At 35.4% G+C, this 20,732-nt stretch overlaps 2 protein-coding genes and 1 pseudogene across 2 annotated transcripts; 1 reads left to right on the forward strand and 2 right to left on the reverse strand.

The window, feature by feature from the left end:
• Window positions 1-2,289: 2,289 nt before the first annotated feature.
• On the forward strand, window positions 2,290-2,637 carry LOC107898127 (josephin-like protein). The gene has a single exon (XM_016823666.1). The coding sequence runs from the start codon at window positions 2,290-2,292 to the stop codon at window positions 2,635-2,637; it is 348 nt and encodes a 115-aa protein (XP_016679155.1).
• Window positions 2,638-4,237: 1,600 nt separating this feature from the next.
• On the reverse strand, window positions 4,238-7,664 carry LOC107899047 (26S proteasome non-ATPase regulatory subunit 7 homolog A-like; annotated as a pseudogene).
• A 10,351-nt stretch (window positions 7,665-18,015) lies between these two features.
• LOC107898129 (uncharacterized) lies at window positions 18,016-18,525 on the reverse strand. The gene is made up of 2 exons (XM_016823668.1): window positions 18,298-18,525; window positions 18,016-18,144 (listed from the first exon to the last, which is right to left on the reverse strand). Exons 1-2 carry the CDS (start codon window positions 18,523-18,525, stop codon window positions 18,016-18,018), a joined length of 357 nt encoding a protein of 118 aa, XP_016679157.1.
• Between the last annotated feature and the right edge of the window lie 2,207 nt (window positions 18,526-20,732).

The following is a 20,732-nucleotide window of genomic DNA, read 5'->3' on the forward strand; positions in this document are numbered from 1 at the left end:
ATATTATTTTTTTTAAAATTTAAAAATAATATGGGTGTGCCTAAAATGAGTTTGAGTTAGTCTTTTACAAATATAGACAGACATAAATTATATTAATATCATGCTTAGACCCGATCCGAACTTAACTCAACCCATGAATACCTCTATTTTTTGTACATCCTCTTGATTTTTGATATTTCATGACTTTTTATATTCCCTCATAATCTCTAGGACTTTCTCTATATATATTTTTTGGTATTTCCTCAAAAATTTTGATATTCTTTCCTAATTTTTAGTATCCTCGTTGTTTTTTTATTCCCTCGTAAATTTTGATACACACCTTATAATTTTTTATATTCCCCATGTTTTTTTTTGCACTTCCTCGGATTATTTTGGTATTCCTCTTAAATTTTTGGTACAAGCCTCATAATTTTTTATACTTCCCCATTTTTTTTATATTTCCTCATAATTTTTTACACTCCCTCATATTTTATGGTATGCTCTCCTAATTTTTGGTATTCTTTCATAATTTGTTTTGCATGCTTTCGAAGTAAGGATTTGGGATAAAAAATATATTTTTTAGTGAAAAAAATATTATTGATCATATTAATAAATTTTAAGGAAATTTTGCTAACGGAATGATAATTTTTAAATTATTAATTTTACATACTGGCACTAAAAATATTATATATAAGGATAAGTTTAAAAATAGTGAAAATTAAATAAATAAAATAAATTTTATAAAATGGACCAATATTTGATAATCTCTTATAATTTTTTTATACTTCCTCATATATTTTTGATATACTCTTAGAATTTTTTGTATTAATATTTCCCTCTCCCTCATATTTTTTGATATTTCATCATTTTTTTTGGTATTCCCTCAAAATTTTACCAAAAATTACGAGAGAATATAAAAAAAACATTGGGGATTACTTTAAAATATGAGGGATTACCAAAAATAACGAGGGCGTGCAAAAAATTACGTGAGATTACCAAAAAAATATGAGGGACTACCAAATATTGGCTCGTCTTATAAAATTTGTTTTATTTATTTAATTTTTCATTTTTTTAATTTATTAATATATATAACAAATTTTTTAGTATAAAAAAAATTATACCCAAAATTAATTCCGTGCTAAAACTCATAGTAAAATTTCTAAGGAGATAAAAAAAAAATATGAAAAATTACTTATAATTATGGAGTATAAAAAAATTACGTGGAAATATCAAAATTTTCTCAGGAAGTATTGGATACCAGAAATTTTTAGAAAGAATAAAAGAAAATTATAAGAAAATTCCAAAAGAATATAAAGGATTTTTCTTCACTTTTTTTTTACAAGGGAGCTTAATGGGAAGCCCTCTAATAAACATGTATTCGAGAAAATGGACCACTCCTATTTCCAGAACAGATCAAAGATTAGAATGGCCAATAAAAGCTAAAAAAGGTAAGCTATGACATTGTACCTCAAATGCAACGCTGCTGCTACAAGGAGTATTTGAGTGCTTGTCCCCTTGTCTTTTCCTTGTTTGTTACTGCTACAAAGAGCAGTGAGTGCCTGTCTCCTTTTTCCTCTTTGCGCCTAACAGTCTTCTTCTTACGAACTTACTACGTTGAACTAAACCCTAATTGTTATGGAATCCTGAAATCAGAATCAATGAATGATGAACCCTAATTCCGACGAACAATGGCGTATCATATCTTTTTATCTGATGGCGAGTTTGGCTTCATTAATGCGACAATTTTGAAGATAAATAGCAATATTTATACATTCAAACACGGCTGCTGCATGGCTCATGCACGTTTTGTATGTGAAAAATTTTGAAACCTCTGTTGAAAAAGTGGAGTTAAAGAGTTAGCCAAAATGTTCTGTCAACATCTATGGTCACCTCACAAACCCAATTACTCATTTCAATGAATAACTTATCTTTTGTTGCATGATTTTTTTTATCTTGAGGCGTGAATCATTTTCCTTATCGCTTTATCTTTTTTCGTTTTATTTGAGGCGTAAATCACTTTCCATATCGCTTTATCTTTTGACCGATGTATATAGAACCATCAAGGAGAGCTCACTTACATAGTGGGCTGAACACTTAATTTAATTACACAAATAATAAAGAATTTGTTATTTAAATTCTCTAAATTATGTATCTCTTTGCAATTTAGAATTACTAATAACATTGCAAACTACTAACATAAATACCTCGAAAAACCTTTTTCTACTATCTTCCCAAAATTTCTGAATGTAAAGAAGAAGAAGAAACAAGCAGGTGAGTTTCAATCCAGACATCAACGAAAGGCCAAGAATAATGTTTCTGAAAAAAAGGGGCAGTGGCAATAGCAGAAGAAGATCAGGTAATAGAAACAGGATGGTCGTCGTTGGGATGTTTATGTTTAGGCTCGTCAAAAGACCAAGATTTATACCAGCAAAAGCATTGTTGGGGCGTGTCGGAGCTAAAGTTGCAAGTGCTTTGCGTTTTGAATCCATTCGAAGGAGCTGTCGGCATAAGGTTTCTTCTTCGAATCTGCCGAGGCCACGTTCATTGACGGAATCTACTGAGTCTCATCATGCTGAAGCTATTGAAGATTGCATCCAGTTCTTGAATACTTCTTCATCTTTGTCAAGATCAAACTCGGTTTCTACATGTTCTAGCTAGAATTGCAGTCCTTCTGCGAGAGAAATATATATATGTGTGTATGTATGTGTAAAAATACCAGATGTAAAAAGTACATTCAGTGCCCATAGGTTTATTTACATGAACTTCATGGAATAATTTAAGTAACTCTTTGCAATTGCCTGATTATTAGCTGCACAATTTGTGTTAATAGTTTGCAAGGTTAGTAATCTGATATTGTTATATAGTATAAAAAATTTAAATAACTAATTTTTTATAATTTATGTAATTGAGTTGGGTGGGAATAGATGGATTACCTATTGGGTTTTATATATGTGGTCAAAATATTTGCACTTAATATGGATTTTGGTGGTGCAATAAATTTTTATGTTATTTTGTATTTGCATCTGAATAAATTTATTAATTTATTGGCATGGCATAGCTTTCCTGAAAAGTTTAGAAATGAAAAAAATATGATTTCATGAAAAGTTATTATGTTATGATAATAGATAACTTATGTTATAAATTATATATTAAGTTACAGTTACTTGGATGAAAAACATATAATGTCTATATAATACTCAATAATGCTATTTTTGTTATTTAGTTTATAACTTGTTATATCCTAGATGTAAACTTAAAATCTTTTAAGTGTTTTCCACACCTCAAGGTTTTATCCCAAATCCTCTTCGTTTTATTACTTGCAACACAAGTTTCTTAGTGATGACCAACAGAAAAATCTTATGAACCCTTCTATGGCAGGGACTCAATAGAGGGTTGAGCACTTGAACCTGAAGGAATGTTGAAGGAGGTGAATAATTCTCACATACAGCCAATGCCTCTCTAGAAGAAACAAGAAATAAGACAAAAGTATTAGCTTGCGAAACAGCTGTCTACTTATTGCAAATTTGTTAAGAAGCTTCTGTAAGGAATAAATCCAAAGAAATTATGAGCCAAGAAGTAAAAAAAGGGAGTAATATAAACAAAGTGAGCTGCCGGGGACAAGTAGACAAACTTATCCACACAAAGAGATCAGCCTGACAACCAACAAAATGTCTAATTACCTGCAAAATGGGCCAATGAATAACAAATGACAGCATGCATACACATTCAATAGACACCATATGGTAAAACAAATTACACCTAGCTCCAAACAAGTAGAACAAATATAAGCACCATCTATATTTTTGAACTCCATAGTGGGTGATAAGTAGAAGCGGATTCATCATGTAATTGTGACTTACAAGATTAACCTAATGATTCAGATTCAACTTAAAATCAACAATGATATGTAGCTTTTTGCTAAAATAAATAATGCCTTGCCTAAAATATCAGTTCCCTGTCCCAAGTTTTTTGTCATTCAGGCAGCTCCCTAACGTGCTATTAGTGATGAATCTAGAGTGCCTTGCATAGGTCCCGACCCCCTTAAAATGTAAAATTGTTATTTAAGTCTTTAAATTTTTTAAAAAATTTTAAATTAGTAAAGGTAAAATTATACTTTGATACCTTCAAAATTATAAAAATTCGATTTAATCTTTTAAAAATTATAAAAATATAGACTATAAAAAATTAAAATTTCATTCGCCCCCTAAAAGATTGTTCTGGCTTCGCCCCTACGTGCTACCCCCAAGAAAAAACAGCAAATCCTATTTCTCATTAACTAAATGACAAATGACAAAGAATTGAAGTGTCCTCACCACTTCATCAGTTGTGGCATTAGTTATATTACACCTTCAACTGGAGCCATTGGCTACAATTAAAATAAGATCACCCTCCCCCTCCTCCGTGCACTTTCCTCTTCTGTTTCTAACCAACTTTTATGGGAGCAATTGATTTGCGGGTGATGGGGTTCTTCCAGGTTGAAAAGGAGTTATTAATACATATCCGAATCAACAGCATCAATATACTTTCAGACTACAAAATCACAATTTATCCAAAGCCAAACTGGAACAAGTCAAAAAAGAAATCCAATAAAACGACATTTAAATCCGAACCAACCTGGACTTTTATCTGCATTTCATTGTTTTCTTTTTTCCGTTTGAGTTGGAAACCTGCCTGACGTTGCTGGACAGCAAATAACTAAATTTGTGCCAACCTTAAAACCAGAGAAAGGAATAAGCGATTGGGCCAATGTTTTTAGATTTTCATTTACTTTGCTTCACTTCGATTCCCAGCTGTAAATCGACCTCCAGCTTCAGGCCCCACCAACCATTTTTTATCAACGTTAACATTCTTCTTTTATACTTAGGGAAATGATAGAAATGTAGACAAACTAAATGAGATTCAATATAGAAAAAAAACATAAAAACATGAATTTATCGAATCTAAAAATACTTTAAAGATTTAAAATAAATTATTAAACAAGCTTCAAACGAATCCATGAATTTAAAAATATCACAAATATTATATTTCTAAATAATTTACATGATTTTTGAAATCTAATCCAAATTCTGAAATACTAGTTCCCAAACGCAACCTTAGAAAATTTTGAGATTACCTTCAGGTATCCTAAAAGTAAATTATATGATCAAAACAGATAGAACCCAAACTGCTACGAATTAAATACAACTTTTTTTCTGGGGGCCGGAGGGGGGGTTGGGTCGGGGAGAACACAGTATCTAAAACTCAAATGATTCGCTTCCACATACTGTATAACGCTAATGGAGGGACACTTCATTACCAGTCTGCAGTTGTATGAAAAACAAAGAGGATTAAATATCATGTTTGGAGCCTGGGGATATCTGATTGATCAAGGATACAAAATCTCAAGAATGTCGAATCTATGAAACCCAAGATGATATTCAGCTTCAACTGGCAGCTTGGACAGTTGCCGGCTTTGCATCCTCAGCTTTCTCATGTTCTTTGTTTAGCATCTGAAAACCAAATGTTGCCAGTCAAAACACCATCCACATGCTCCAGCATGGTTCTAATATAATGGTGATATTACGAGTTGGTTTCTCACCTTGTTGTTGATCAAGTTATGGAGTGCAATTACACTTCGAATGAGAGACAACAGATATATAACCAACATCATATCATTTGTTTGTACTGCAATAAACGGAAAATCTGGATCAGAACTTCAAAACTTAACAAATATCGCCATCTAATCTGAAAAATGAGCACTTTCAGCAATTTTTGACGCGGGTTGTTAATTTTATATTACCTGCAAAAGCCTTGATTAAATCATTTACGTTTAGGTTTGGCAGTAAGTTGAACACATCCTGTAGTTTTAACATAGCAGACCAGGAGTAAGATGGACACTAACCAGAAAACATTCACAAGTATATATACTCCACTCCATATTCTAGATACATTAAGCTACTCCAGAATATTAAAACCTAAAGTTCATAATTGTAAAATATCTTTAGCTTCATTTTCTGCTTTCACTCAACTTAGTTTACCTGTAAATGGTAAAGTATTTCATGATTCAAAGGAAGCTTCTCATCAATAACAAGATCAAGGTAACCGCGTATCTCCCGTCACCTCGCATCCAAACCCTTCAAAGCTGTGAGTTTCCCTGTGACCTGTAGAAAAGACTAAGGTATATGTACACACTTTTTCTCATTGTTCATTAAAAATAGAGCTTCAATTTTCCAGAAAACTAAAAGCTTTAATTACGAAGGTATTTAGATTTGACAATAAAATAAGGTTGAGACGGAAGTAAAAAAGAAACCTCAGTTGCAAGTGTACTAATTGTTGTATCCTTTACATCCCTAAGCAAGTGTTCCACTCCTGTTTGCAGGTGAAAAAGGGGTTATCTTAACCACAAGGGTAATATCCTGAAAAGATGACACCAAATTTCATCAAATGGCATACCAATCTCCTCAACTTCGTGAGCAGCAATTTCAGATGGAACATGAACAAAAACCTTTTGACTCTTTTGAGTAGCATTCTGCAACATTACTGCTGTATTAGTTCAAACGCTCACCAAATATGAACAAAAGGTGGCACTCTTTAGAGAAAGGTTATTATTAGTTGCAGTCTCATTTAACATCCAAAGGGGTGCCTATCTGCCTCAACAGTTAAGCCCTTCTGGCTACACACACACACAGAAGGCGCATCCTAATTGTCCATACCTCCTTGACCTCTTCAACATCATAGTAGGCCTTAGTGGGTATCCCCAACTCCTTAGGTTGGACATCAATAGTCACCAAGACAGGATTTGGGACATAGCTGAAACACCAAAAGCAGTCACTTAATGGACTGAACTTCAAAATGACATGAAAAGCTAAATAAGAAATGAAACCCAAAAGAATCTTACTTGTGGAATAATCTGTGAATGTCTTGATCATTTTCCCGTAATTTTGGGCCAGTGCTACACCAACCAACAACATGCTCCTTGGCTGCAACAGATCTCATAGGTTCAGAAATCCAGAGAAAGAATATAACTTCCCCCCATCCAAAACAAGAAAGGAGAGATAAACAAGAAATTAAAATTGGCCAAGTTGAGAAAAGAGTTACCATTAATCCTTTTGAACATTGAAAACATTGATTCATGGTAGTTGTGGTCAAGGAACCATATACTCGGGTCCTTCTCATCTTCCTCAAAAGGCACTGAAAATTGAATAATCATAATCATAATAATAATAATAATAATGAAACTCAACAGTCCTTAAAGTAAAACCCTAAAACCCAAAATTTAATCTCAAAAGAAGTAATCTTGCATGGATAAGAAGATAACATTTCAGAAGACAGCATTACGAAATCAGAAATCAAAACAAAGCAGATCTAGAAGGAATTTCCAAGAAACCAAGGGGGAACCTGCATAGCTGTTGGTGAGACGTCAACGGTGCCTTTGAAGGAGGTGCCAAGAAGGACTCCGATGACACGCTCACGGGTGTCTTTGGCGACGCGATTGTAGTTGTCGACGATACTGAGGAGAACCAAAGGGTGGACTATCACCTTCTCAATCGGCCGAGACGATATTTGCTGTGTTTTGATCACGTCCATTTCTATTTTAGTCCTTTTCTCTCTCTGCCTTTTCTTCTTGCTTTGCCTTTCCTTCGTTCTTCTCTAATCTCTACAATGTATTTCTTGCCGCAAAGGAAACCAAATAAACACCGAATCTTCTGCTGGTTTGCAGAAACTGGTTTTTCAAAATATTGTGAAAATAAATATAGATAAAAAAATGGGTAAACCTCACCAAAAATTACTAAACCATTACTAAATTTACATTTTAGGATATTTAACTTTACAAAATTATTATTAAATTATTTAAAATTTTTATTTAAGTCACTAAATTATCTAAAAAATTATTTAAGTTACGAAACTATTAAAAAAATTATTTAAGTTATTGGATTATTAATTCTTTTTAAAAACTTCGAGTAACGAACTCGAAGCAAAGATTTGATGATCGGTAAGATGGATCAGTACCCATCGACAAGTAGAAGAACATTTCTTAGGTTTAAGTCGATTTGACAGTCAATGTCAAAGATTAAAGAAGAAAACTGTTTAGATTTTAATTCGCATATTGGTGACATTCAAAACTATTTCATGAGAAAAACTGAACTTTAGAAGAATACAAACGGTGTGAATAGAGAATGCCATACAACAACGATTTTAACAGTGCAATGACTTAAATGAATACTTTTAAATAGTTGAATAATCATTTTGTAACTGTTGAAGTTGAGTGACAAAATGTAAAAGTACTAATATTTTAGTAACATTGACGCGATTTATCCAAAAAAAAAATATAGTTTTTTAGTTTTAAGTGAAAATATCACCCAACTAATTTTTTTGTTATATTTCCAATTAAATTTAGTTGATATTTTTTTTAAGAATTTAGTTGATATATATATTTTTTAGATTTTTAGGTGGAAGAGTCACAAAGAAAAGCAAAATAGAGAGAGAGAGAGAGAGAGAGAGAGAGAGAGAGAGAGAGAGAGAGAGAGAGAGAGAGAGAGAGAGAGAGAGAGAGAGACCAAATTATACAATATGTAAACGTTGAGGGTTAACTTTTTAGAATTAAAATTAAATTGATACAATGTATAAATGTTGAGGGTTAAAATTACTATTATGTTAATTTTAAAAGCTAACATATCATCTCCCCATCAACCATTTAACGATTGATGACCAAAAAGAATTGAATAATTAAAAGATTATTTTGTAGCTTTTTATAGTTGAATGACAAAAAAGAAAATTACCAATTGTTGGGTGACTGCAACTGTAATTTAGGCTAACAGAATGCTTAAATGATATAAATACTAATTTTTTATCATAGGATGGACTGCTCATATATATTAAAAAATATTATTATTTAAACAATGACATATTATTTAAAATTATTGATGAGAAAATATTTGAAATATATAAAAAAAAACTTATAAAAATATACTTAAGTTTTATTTGAAAATGCTTTTTTATAAAATTTAGATTTTTTTAACATTCTTTTAAAATTATATTTAATGTATATAAAATAATTATAATCTAAACTTAGATGATTAGTAACAATATTTTCAAAAATATATATTAGAGAGATAATAAACAAATAAAGAATTGAATAAGAATAATTCAACTATATTTAAAAAAAACATCTTAGAATTATTTGTCAAATTATTAACTATTATTCTACATAACTATAATAAAAAACAACATAAATATATTCTATATTTATAAATGTATACCAAATATTAAATGAAATAAATAAAAAGTGATAAGCAAATAAATGAATTCGCAAGTTCTAAATAAAACAAAAGAAAATATGTTTCCAAAACAGGACTAAATACTTTCGTTTACTCTTTGTCAACAATAAATTTTAAAGAAATCAAAATTATTAATTAACCAAATCATAACAACAGAGTGTAGGCTGTTGTCAATTGTCTCTTCACGGGTTGTTGCTTACAAAAGTCATTGAATTCTGTAGAATTGAACTCCCCTCCTCTATCCGTTCTCATGTACTTAATAAACTTTCCAATCTCTGTTTCTACACGACCCTGGAAATGCTTAAAGTGATAAAATGTTTCTGACCTCTCCAAAAGAAAATAAATTCATGTCTTTTGAGAAAAATCATCAATAAAACACAATAAGTACATTTTATGGCTGCTAGTGTCACGGACTTAGAATTTTCGCCTCACAATCCGTGCGGCCTTAGGCAATTTCTTGCTTCCCAAAATGCCTAAGTCAGCCTAACTCCCACGAGTTGAGGATTCAATAGAACTCCCCTTTAAAACCAACACAAACGAAAGCAACTCGAAGATCAAACAAAGATGAACGAAGAACGAAATAAGAACAAGCCGCAGAATATCAAGAACACTAGAGAGAGAAGTTTGAGTGAATACTCTCAAGAATTTTTATTACTCTTCGAAACTCAAGTGATTTACAATGAGGGGAGAGGCCTCTATTTATAGTAGAGCCTCCCCAAATACAATGGTACAGATCAAGTACATCAACGGCTAAGATCGAAAGGTATCTACAAATCAAATCTCTAAGATTACAAAATCATATCTTCTAAGATTACATATCATATCTATGATTGCATATCCTCGAAGATTATGTTTCCATATGTGACAAGCTTGTAGATGGGCCTTCAATCTCTTCAAGCAATGGGTCAGTCCGATCGGGCCCAATGACCTCCTTCCCACTTGATGGATAGCACGAATGTGTCATGGTTGCAGGCTCCCATGCGCAACCCATGACATTCTCCCCTACCGATTCTAGCGACGCCCTTGTCGCGTCTTCTGCATGGTACCGATCTATCTTGTCTTGGAATTGCCACAAGGCTTCGGCAGGTTCCCAACTTGTCTCACTATCGGGATATCCCTTCCATCAGACTAGGTATTCATGCCGCGGTCGATAGTACTTCCGTCTGATCACACGATCCGCCTCGATGTTTTCAACCTCTCTATCATAGGCAACTTTTACCCCCATTGGTGCTTGTTTGGATTCGTTTCATTTTGGGTCTTCTCCATCTTCATGGAATGGCTTAAGCATACTTACATGGAACACCGGATGGAGTTTGAGTTTTTCAGGCAACTCAAGATTGTAGGCCACCTTGCCTACCTTCTTCACAATTCGAAACGACCCCTCATATCGTCACACAAGCCCCTTATGCAACCCATTGTGTCGCAAAATCAGGTGTAGTTTAGCAAGGACTAAGTCAGCAACCTGATATTGCACATCCCTTCGATTCTGATTCGCCGACTTCTTATTGCGCTTACTTGCCTTGTGTAGGCAAGCTCTAGCCAAATCGTTTTGCTCTTGCCAATCTCTCGCAAATCGATAAGCTGCTGGATTCGGTCCTGCATAACGAGTTGTAACAGCATTTGGTGTAAGTGGTTGTTGCCTTGTCACTATCTCGAATGGACTCTGGTTTGTCGCCCCACTTCTTTGCAAATTTTATGAAAATTGAGCCACATCCAACAACCTTGGACAGTCTCTTTGTGTGGCACTCACATAGTGCCGAAGATACATCTCCAATAACGTATTCACTCGTTCAATTTGCCCATCAGTTTGTGGATACATGCTGGTTGAAAAGTTCAAGTTTGAGCCCATTAACTTGAACAACTTCGTCCAAAACCATCCCGTGAATCGCCCATATCGATCACTGATGATAGACTGCGGTACTCCCCAATATTTCACCACATGTCTAAGAAGCAAGCGAGCGGCCTCCTCAGCAGGACACTCCTTGGTTGAAGGGATAAAAGTTGCATACTTTGAAAACCTGTCCACCACAACAAAAATGCTTGCAAATCCATCAGATTTAGGCAAACCTACAATAAAGTCCATGGATAAACTCTCCCATGGGCATTCCGGAATAGGTAAAGGTTGTAGCAAACCAGCAGGAGCCTTCAACTCGAATTTATCTTGTTGGCACACCAAACAAGTCTTCACATAAGTCTCCACATTGTCACCCATGTGAGGCCAATAAAATCGATCCTCCAAGAGAGCCAAAGTGCGGTGTATATCCGGATGACCAACTCATCTTGAATCATGACATTCTTTCATGACTTCCTTTTGCAAGTTCCCATGTTAAGGCACATATAGACGTTGTCCCTGAGTGTATAGTAATTCTCCCTCGAGCCAAAACCGCTTCGTTTTTCCATCTTTGGCAAGCTCAATCAAATTTTTGGCCGTGGGATTGTGGGACAAACCTTCTTCAGTGCTCTCCAATAAGGGACTATTGGGTTGGCTTATCGTTGCAAATTCCATCTTTTGGCTAAGCGCATCAGCCACAATGTTGGCACTCCTCGGCTTGTACTCCATGCTAAAATCAAACTCCGCTAGGAAAACCTGCCAACGAGCCTGTTTGGGGGACAAATTTTTCTGGGTTAGGAAATAACTATTTGCAACATTATCAGTGAATACCACGAACCTGGAACCCAGCAAATAGTGCCTCAATGTGCGCAAACAATGCACCACAGCAGTCATCTCTTTTTCTTGGACCGTGTATCTTCGTTCCGTTTCATTAAGCTTTCGACTCTTGAAAGTAATTGGATGCCCCTCTTGCATCAATACTCCCCCAATTGCATAGTCTGAAGCATCCGTGCGTACCTCATATGCCTTTGAAAAGTCTGGTAAAGCAAGTACAGGTTCACTCATCATTGCTTGCTTTACGTGGCCGAAGGCTTTTTCGCACCGAGAGTCCCAATCCCATACTTTAACCTTTTTCAACAAGTCCGTCAAGGGTGCAGTGATCTTGGAGTAGCCTTCAATGAAACATCGATAATAATTTGCTAACCTAAGAAAGGACCGCAACTCCGTTACCTTGGTTGGTGGCTCTCAATCGACAATTGCTCGAACTTTGCTTGCATCCATTCTAATCGTGCCACCTCCCACAATATGGCCTAGAAATGCCACCTCTCGTTGGGAAAATGAGCATTTTTCCTCTTTGACATATAGCTCATTTTTACGTAGGACTTGGAACACCTCCCTCAAATATCCCACGTGCTCCTCAAGCTTCTTACTATACACTACAATGTCGTCAAGATAAACAACCATAAAGCGACCTAAGAAGGGTTGCAATACCTTATTCATTAGGGTGCAAAACGTGGCTGGAGCATTTGTCAACCCGAACGGCATCACTAGGAATTCAAAAGACCTGTACCGAGTCACATAGGCTGTTTTGGGCTCATCCCCTTCGGCTACTCCCACTTGGTGGTACCCCGATCACAAATCCAACTTAGTAAACCATATTGCGCTACCAAGTTGATCGAACAAATCTGCAATAAGAGGAATGGGATACATGTTCTTCACAGTGATCTTGTTTAAGGCCCTATAGTCAATGCACAATCTTAAGAACCCATCATACTTCTTTTGGAATAACACTGGAACACCATATGGGGCTTTGGAAGGTCTAATGAACCCAGCATCTAAAAGTTCCCTTAACTGATTCCACAATTTCTCCAACTCAGGCGGAGACATTCGAAATGGTGCCCTTGTTGGCGGCTCAATATTGGGCAACAACTCAATCTTGTGATCCACCTCTCTTTTAGGTGGCAATGTTTTGGGCAACTTCATGGGTATTACATCTTGAAATGACAGCAGCAGCTACTTCACTTCCTTTGGAATTTCCCCCTCGAATTTCTCACCCACATTGTCCCTTAAGGTGGCTAAATAGGAGACTTCATTTCTACGTACTCCTTTGGCAAATTGGATTGCCGACAATGTTTTTCCTTCCATGCTTCCCTTTTTTTTCATTTGCACCATATATCAATGGTTCAAATCAGAGATCGTCATGTAATTCTCGGAAGGATGAATTACAGCTCATTTTTCCTCTTTAGGGTACCTCTCGTTGGGCAAATGAGCATTTTTCCTCTTTGAAATACAGCTCATTTTCCCGTAGGACTTGGAACACCTCCATCAAATGTCCCACGTGCTCCTCAAGCCTTACTATACACCACAATGTCATCAAGATAAACAACCACAAAGTGATCTAAGAAGGGTTGCAATACCTTATTCATTAGGGTGCAAAACGTGGCCGGAACATTTGTCAACCCGAACGGCATCACCAGGAATTTAAAAGACCCGTACCGAGTCACAAAGGCCATTTTAGGCTTATCCCCTTTGGCTACTCTCACTTGGTGGTACCTCGATCGCAAATCTAACTTAGTAAACCATCTCGCGCTATCAAGTTGATCGAACAAATCTGCAATAAGAGGAATGGGATACCTTTTCTTCACAGTGATCTTGTTTAAGGCTCTATAGTCAATGCACAATCTTAAGGACCCATCATACTTCTTTTGGAATAACACTGGCGCACCAAATGGGTCTTTAGAAGGTCTAATGAACCCGGCATCTAAAAGTTCCCTTAACTGATTCCGTATTTCTTCCAACTCAGGAGGAGACATTCGATATGGTGCCCTTGCTGGCGGCTCAGTATTGGGCAACAACTCAATCTCGTGATCCACCTCCCTCTTAGGTGGCAATGTTTTGGGCAACTCTATGGGTGTTACATCTTGAAATGACTGCAGCAGCTACTTCACTTCCTTTGGAATTCCCCATCGGATTTCTCATCCACATTGTCCCTTAATGTGGCTAAATAGGAGACTTCATTTCTAGGTACTGCTTTGGCAAATTGGATTGCCGACAATGTTTTTCCTTCCATGCTTCCCTTTCTTTTCATTCGCACCATATATCGATGGTTCGAATCGGAGATCGTCATGTAATTCTCGGAAGGATGAATATCTGCATTAAGTCGGTCAAGCAAGCTCAATCCTACCACAAAATCATAATCATCAAGTGGGATTACCTTAATGGTTGCCTTGCCTGTCCACTCGCCAAGCCTGAGTTTTACTCATTTAGCCACACCCGTTATGGGAATGCTTTCTGAGTTCACCCTTTTGATTCGACCCAAATCTTCCTCCATTTTTAGACCAAGTTCCTTCGCCATCTCTTTAGACATAAACAAATCGGATACACCGGTATCAACAAGGGCATTCAATCTTTTGCCCGCGATGATGATATCCACAAACATCAACCCATTACTTGCCTTATCTTCGACACTGTCCAATATCGTACTAAGAATTTTGGTGTCATCATCGGCCTCTTCGCGTGCTTCGATGGCATTGAAAGCAGCTTTCTTTGGACAAACCCTCATTTTGTGTGGGCCTTGACAAAGATAGCATTTCAATGGCCCTTTCTTATCCCATGGTCTACCTTCAGTAGTCCTTGGGGCTTCGCCATTCTTTTCTGTTTGATCTTTGTCTCCCCCACCATTGCCTTTGGGTCTCGGCTTGGGCTTAGAAGCATCACTATTGTCAAACTTTCTCCCCCCACATTATAGAAGTTTTCTGCCTCGGCCATGGCTACGGTTAAATCAGTGATACCCAGGTGACGCAACTCTTGCTTAACCCACATTTTTAGCCCATCCTCAAACCAATAAAATGCTTCCTTCTTAATCAAGTCTGAGATCTGAAGCATCAACTCACTAAATTCCCGAATGTAATCTCGAATGGTGCATTGTTGCATAAGCCGGCGCAACTTAGCATAAGCCTCCTTTTCAGCATGTTGTGGATAAAACTGCTTCTTTAACTCTCTTTGGAACTCTCCCAAGTCCCAATAGCCTTGCCTCCACGTTTTTCATCCGTGGACCTACATCGCCACCACAAGAGAGCAACATCAGTATAGTAAATCGAAGCAGTGTTTACCTTAGTGGCATCATCCTCAATGCCCATTGCTCAAAAAATATTGCTCCAATTTCCACAGGAAGTTATCCACTTCTCTGGCGGACCTAGCCCCCTTGAACTTCTCTGGTTTTGGAACATCTACATGACGTTGCTTCGGTCCTGAAGCCGACATCCCACTTCCCAGGGTAGCCTTACAGATTGTGAGCTCCCCTTAAGCTCAGCAATCTCCTCTTTCATGGCAGTCACTAGGGCCTCAAGAGCTTCGTCCCTTACCGTCAATTTTTTCGAAGTGGATCTAAGAGTGTCCAGCACAAATTCCTTGCTATCTTCCCTCAGTTCTTCCATACGGGTCAGAACCACTTCGAGTGTCTCCCTCATGTCACCAATAGACTCTTCGAGTTTGACCACTCGATTTTCCAAGCTCCACAACATGTCCCTCGATCAACTAGCCTTTCTAGCCCTCCCACGGGTCTCCATTTGCTCATTCTCACCAACTTCTTTCGATATCCTTCAACAGTGCTTTCGTAAGACTGGCTCAGATACCAACTGTCACGGGCTTAGAATTTTTGCCTCACAATCTGTGCAGCCTTAGGCAGTTTCTTGCTTCCAAAAACGACTAAGTCAGCCTAACTCCCACGAGTTGAGGATTCAATAGAATTCCTCTTCAAAACCAACACAAACGAAAGCAACTCGAAGATCAAACAAAAATGAACGAAGAACGAAATAAGAACAAGCCATAGAATATCAAGAACACTAGAGAGAGAAGTTTGAGTGAATACTCTCAAGAACTCTTATTACTCTTCAAAACTCAAGTGATTTACAATGAGGGGAGAGGCCTCTATTTATAGTAGAGCCTCTCCAAGTCTGACGGTACAAATCAAGTACATCAACCGCTAAGATCGAAAGGTATCTACAAATCAAATCTCTAAGATTACAAAATCATATCTTCTAAGATTACATATCATATCTACGATTGAATATCCTCGAAGATTATGTTTCCATATTTGACAAGCTTGTAGATGGGCCTTCAATCTCTTCAAGCAATGGGTCAGTCCAATTGGGGCAAATGACCTCCTTCCTACTTGATGGATAGCACGAATGTGTCATGGTTGCAGGCTCCCATGCACAACCCATGACACTAGAGGCAGGTGTAATTCGGCCGCCAAGATCTGCATGAACCAGTTGTAATCTCTCTGTTGCTCTCTAGTGGCTCCTATTTGGAATGGAAATCTAGTGTTGCTTGCCTTTCATTCATGCATCACATATGACATTTTTATCGAAAATTAGCGGTAAACCAATCACCATTTCTTTACCTTGTAAAGTACACAAACTTTTTGATAAAGAATGAGGCGGATGAATGCGAAAGCAAATTGTAAAGTTTGTTAAAGTCGCGAATTTGACTTAGGGCTCTAGACGTTTGAAACGTTCGAAAAGAAACTTAGATTTTTGACACAACCTGAAATGCAATCAAATCCAAGTTCGATAAAATAATTAAAATAAATAACTAAGATAATTAAAATAGAATAATAAATCTACGATTAGAACAATAAGGAAGAAAATAAAGAAGATAGATGAAAAGATAGAACGTAGTATGTAGAAGTCTTATGAAGCATTGAAAACACGGAGAATCCATAACTCCCTTCAAGTGGCTCTAATTTCCCCTTCAAGAAACAAAACTTGGCAAGAAAAAGTTTGAAGAGAATTTATAAACTCAAAAGAGAAGTTGAATAATAATGAATTGAATGAATTGTGTACAATGTAAAGGCCTATATATAGGTTAGCTAAATAAATCTCTTAAGTATACTAGAATTCTAATTTAATCTAAACAAGAAGTAGTTTTAAACTAAACTTTCTTGTTAACATAAAACTCCTAAATAACTTAAAATACTTAATAATTATAAAAAATTTGAAATAAAATAATAATAAAATAATAAGAGCTTATAAATACAATATTGGACTCATATATAATAAAAATTAAACCTAAAACATGAACACAATATGATTTAAACTCGAATTAGAAGCCCGAAATTCGTAATTCCCGTCATAGTCCCGTTCAAAAATTCTGTTTGCACAGTCTTCACTAAAACGGTCATAACTTGAGCTCCCAAACTCAAAATCGAGTGATTCAAAAAGCGTTTCGAAGCTAAGAGATAGATATTCAAACTCCATGAGACATCTCAACCTAGAAATGCTAGAATCCCATCCAAAAAGTTATCGCAAATCTGGTGATTTCTTAAGCTTGAAAATTGGCAGCTCCGGTGAATGAAATTTAATAAATTTCACCCCATCCATGCATATATCATTTCCCCTTTCCTCATAAAGATTCATCCTTTAATCTTGTCTTTGATTGAACCCTGATTTGATTTGCTTAACCTTTGAAATTGCTGTTCGGCCTTGAGGTAGTGTGAGTCCATCACATTCATGGGTTTGAAATTGGGCTTTGAGACTCGTATCACCTTTATAGCTAAGATGAACATAACGATAATGCCAGAGCTTGGACTAGTCTGTAGTACTGATTAGCAAGCACTTTTCTTCTTTTATAGTGATGGGTGAATTGACAATCAACTTAAACATCCTGTTTGCAGTCATGTTGGATCCGCCATTTTTCCTTTTTGTGGATGATAAATGATACACATACCATCTTTAATGAGTAGTTCCAAACCCTTATCTTGCAACTGACCCATGCTCAAAAGATTAATTTTAAGTTCAAGCACATAATACACATTATAACAAATCTGGTGCATTTCAAAAATAACTTCACATCTCCCTTTCCAATCACCTTCATTTTTGTATTGTTTCCAAGCTTGACAACATGAGAGAAAGTCGTATCCAAGTTTGAAAACATACATTGATTCTCTCACATGTGATTTGAGCATCCTGAATCTAAAAACCACATATCACTTCTCTCATCTTCATGTGGCTCCTCATATGCTATTAACAGCAAAACATCTTCATCTTTCTCTTCTACCTCTTCATAATTTGCTTCCTTATTCCATCTTAGACATTCATACTAAAAATCTCCTAAATTGTGACATTTATAACTTTCAACCGTTGCCTTGTTGAAGGTTTCTCTTGCTCTTCCTCGACCTCTGCCTCTAGATGATATTCCTCTACCCCTTATTCCAAATCATGAATCTACCTTCAAAACTTGATCCTCATCCTCACTACACACCTTTCGAAACTTCTGTTCATGTACCACCAATGAACTCTGTAATTCATCAACGAACATGTTATCAATATTGTTTGATTCATTGATGGACACCACAACATATGTGAACTTCTCTGTTAAAGTTCGTAGAATTTTCTCAACAATCTTTGAATTGGACGTATTTTCTCTATTGCTCCACATCTTGTTAGAAACGGTCATCACTCTTGCAAAATACTCAGTGATGGTTTCATCTTTCCTCTTTGACAGAACCTCGAATTCCCTTATTAGTTAATTAAGAAGAGATTTCTTTATCCTGTCATTTCCCCTAGATTTCCATTTTACCGAATCCTAAACATTCTTGGCTATACTACGATCCAAGATTTGTTCGAAGATAGTAGATCAAGTGCCCGGAAAAGATAATGTTTGACTTGATAATCCTTGGTTTTGGCATTATCGAGCAAAATTTCTGTGCCTCTTTCAGTATCGTCCCATCTACCGACCTTTTGAAACCATTTTCACCAGACTCCACAAACCCTTTTCTCTAAGTAGGTTCTCTATCAATTCATTCCAATGGTCGTAGTGACTATCGAAGTGAGGGATCTTCGTTAGAGTCTTGTTATCATTCATACTCTCAGTATATGTTCTCTGGAAGACTGTTGCTTCTGTCTAACTTCTACAGACCCAGTAGGGGCTTTGATACCAAAATTGTTAGATATTAAAAATTATTGCAAAAAATAACACATAACAATCTTAAGCATGATTTATTGAAGAACAAAACAGGCTTTTATAAAGCCACGCGAGTAACAAACTAATCGAAAATTCAACTCACTAAGCACTTATTTAGCTAACTACTAAGACTAATTCAAACTAGCTAAATATACTCTAACAAACATTGAAGAATATCTCTTGAAACAACCAAAATCTTCCAACAATCATGACCACGCGGCCTGAACATCCGGTACTCACCCTAACCATATTAAATTACAACATTAGTTAAAATTTTCCAATTAAATAAAAAATTACGTGCAACTGTCATATATACTTGTGAATATAAAATAACACATTTTTTTACCGACACATCAATTATCCTTGCTGTGTGATCGCTTGCTCTAATCAAAGAATCCATTTTGATATCTGCACAAACAATTGAAATTTTAATTATCAACTTAACAAATAAAAAATATACAAATAACAACAATATTTTTTTCTAACCCATTTTCATAATTAACTTTTTATATACATTTTTTAAAATTTTAAATTATATCTTAATATTACTTTTTACACAAATCTAATTATTCAAAAAAAATGTTCAATGTTATATCTTAAAATATACAAATTATTATTACAATATATAAAAAAACCATACACTAGTCAAATCAATCTTAATATTACTTTCAACACAAATCTAACCATTCAAACAAAAATATAATGTTCAATGTTATATTTAAAAATATACAAATTATTATTACAAAATAAAATAAACATACATTACCAAAATTATCTTAATAAACATACACTACAAAATAACAAAAAATATAATGTTCAATGTTATATCTTAATACACAATTCTAATAATTCAAACAAAAATATAATGTTCAAAATTAACATACCTTAATAGCAATCTAATTTAATAACATATCAATAAACCTTTAACACAAACCTAATCTAATATTAATCTAATCTAAAATATAAATAGTACTTATTTTTCAAATTTAATATTACAAAAAATAATTAATATATCTTAATAATCTTTAATTTTTCCTCCTCAAACCTCCAATCAAACACTTAACTTTTTATCCTAACTCTTATTTTTTTTCTGGCTCTAGCTGTGGGGGGACCTTTTTTTTTCCACTGTTTGTGTGGGGGTTGGGGGATCAAATCCACCCCCTTTTATACTAAAAATTATATATAAAATAAATATAAGACTTTTAAACAACAACAGTTGAAAAAAAAGGCTAAAAAGCCAAATTTAAAGCAGAACTTGTGACTAACTAGTCATATCGGTGGCAAGCCGTCAGGCTGGTGCCACCACGCTGTCAGGCGGCACTAGCCTGACGACCTTTCACTGATTTGACCAGTCAGTCACGGGTTATGCTTTAAATATGGCTTTTCAACCTTTTTTTTCCATATTTTCCAATTAATTAAAAATTAATTAAATAATAAATTACACTAATGCCATCTAACACGTCGACGACACCATTAAAAAAATATTTTTTTTTGAAAAACAATCATTAGTTAATCATTGGTGGTAGGTGAGGGTGGTGCCGCCGATTGCTCAGGTGGCACTAGTGGTCCACTGTTTGGTTTGCCTATTTTTGTAAATAATCTTTACCCCATCCCATTTTAGTATATAATTATTATTTTTATATTATTTAAGTAAAAAAAGCCATTATATATCCAATATAAATGAGTATGAGACTTTTAAC

Source organism: Gossypium hirsutum, chromosome D04 (genome assembly GCF_007990345.1).
Source record: "Gossypium hirsutum isolate 1008001.06 chromosome D04, Gossypium_hirsutum_v2.1, whole genome shotgun sequence".
Taxonomy (NCBI): domain Eukaryota; kingdom Viridiplantae; phylum Streptophyta; class Magnoliopsida; order Malvales; family Malvaceae; genus Gossypium; species Gossypium hirsutum.

What these genes read in the sequence shown, in the direction of transcription:
- LOC107898127 (XM_016823666.1), top strand. Translation starts at nt 2,290, where the DNA reads ATGTTTCTGAAAAAAAGGGGCAGTGGCAATAGCAGAAGAAGATCAGGT.
- LOC107898129 (XM_016823668.1), bottom strand. Translation starts at nt 18,525, where the DNA reads ATGACCGTTTCTAACAAGATGTGGAGCAATAGAGAAAATACGTCCAAT. An exon ending in ATGAGGATCAAGTTTTGAAG is followed by an intron (nt 18,145 to 18,297) that starts GTAGATTCATGA and finishes AGATGGAATAAG; the next exon opens with GAAGCAAATTATGAAGAGGT.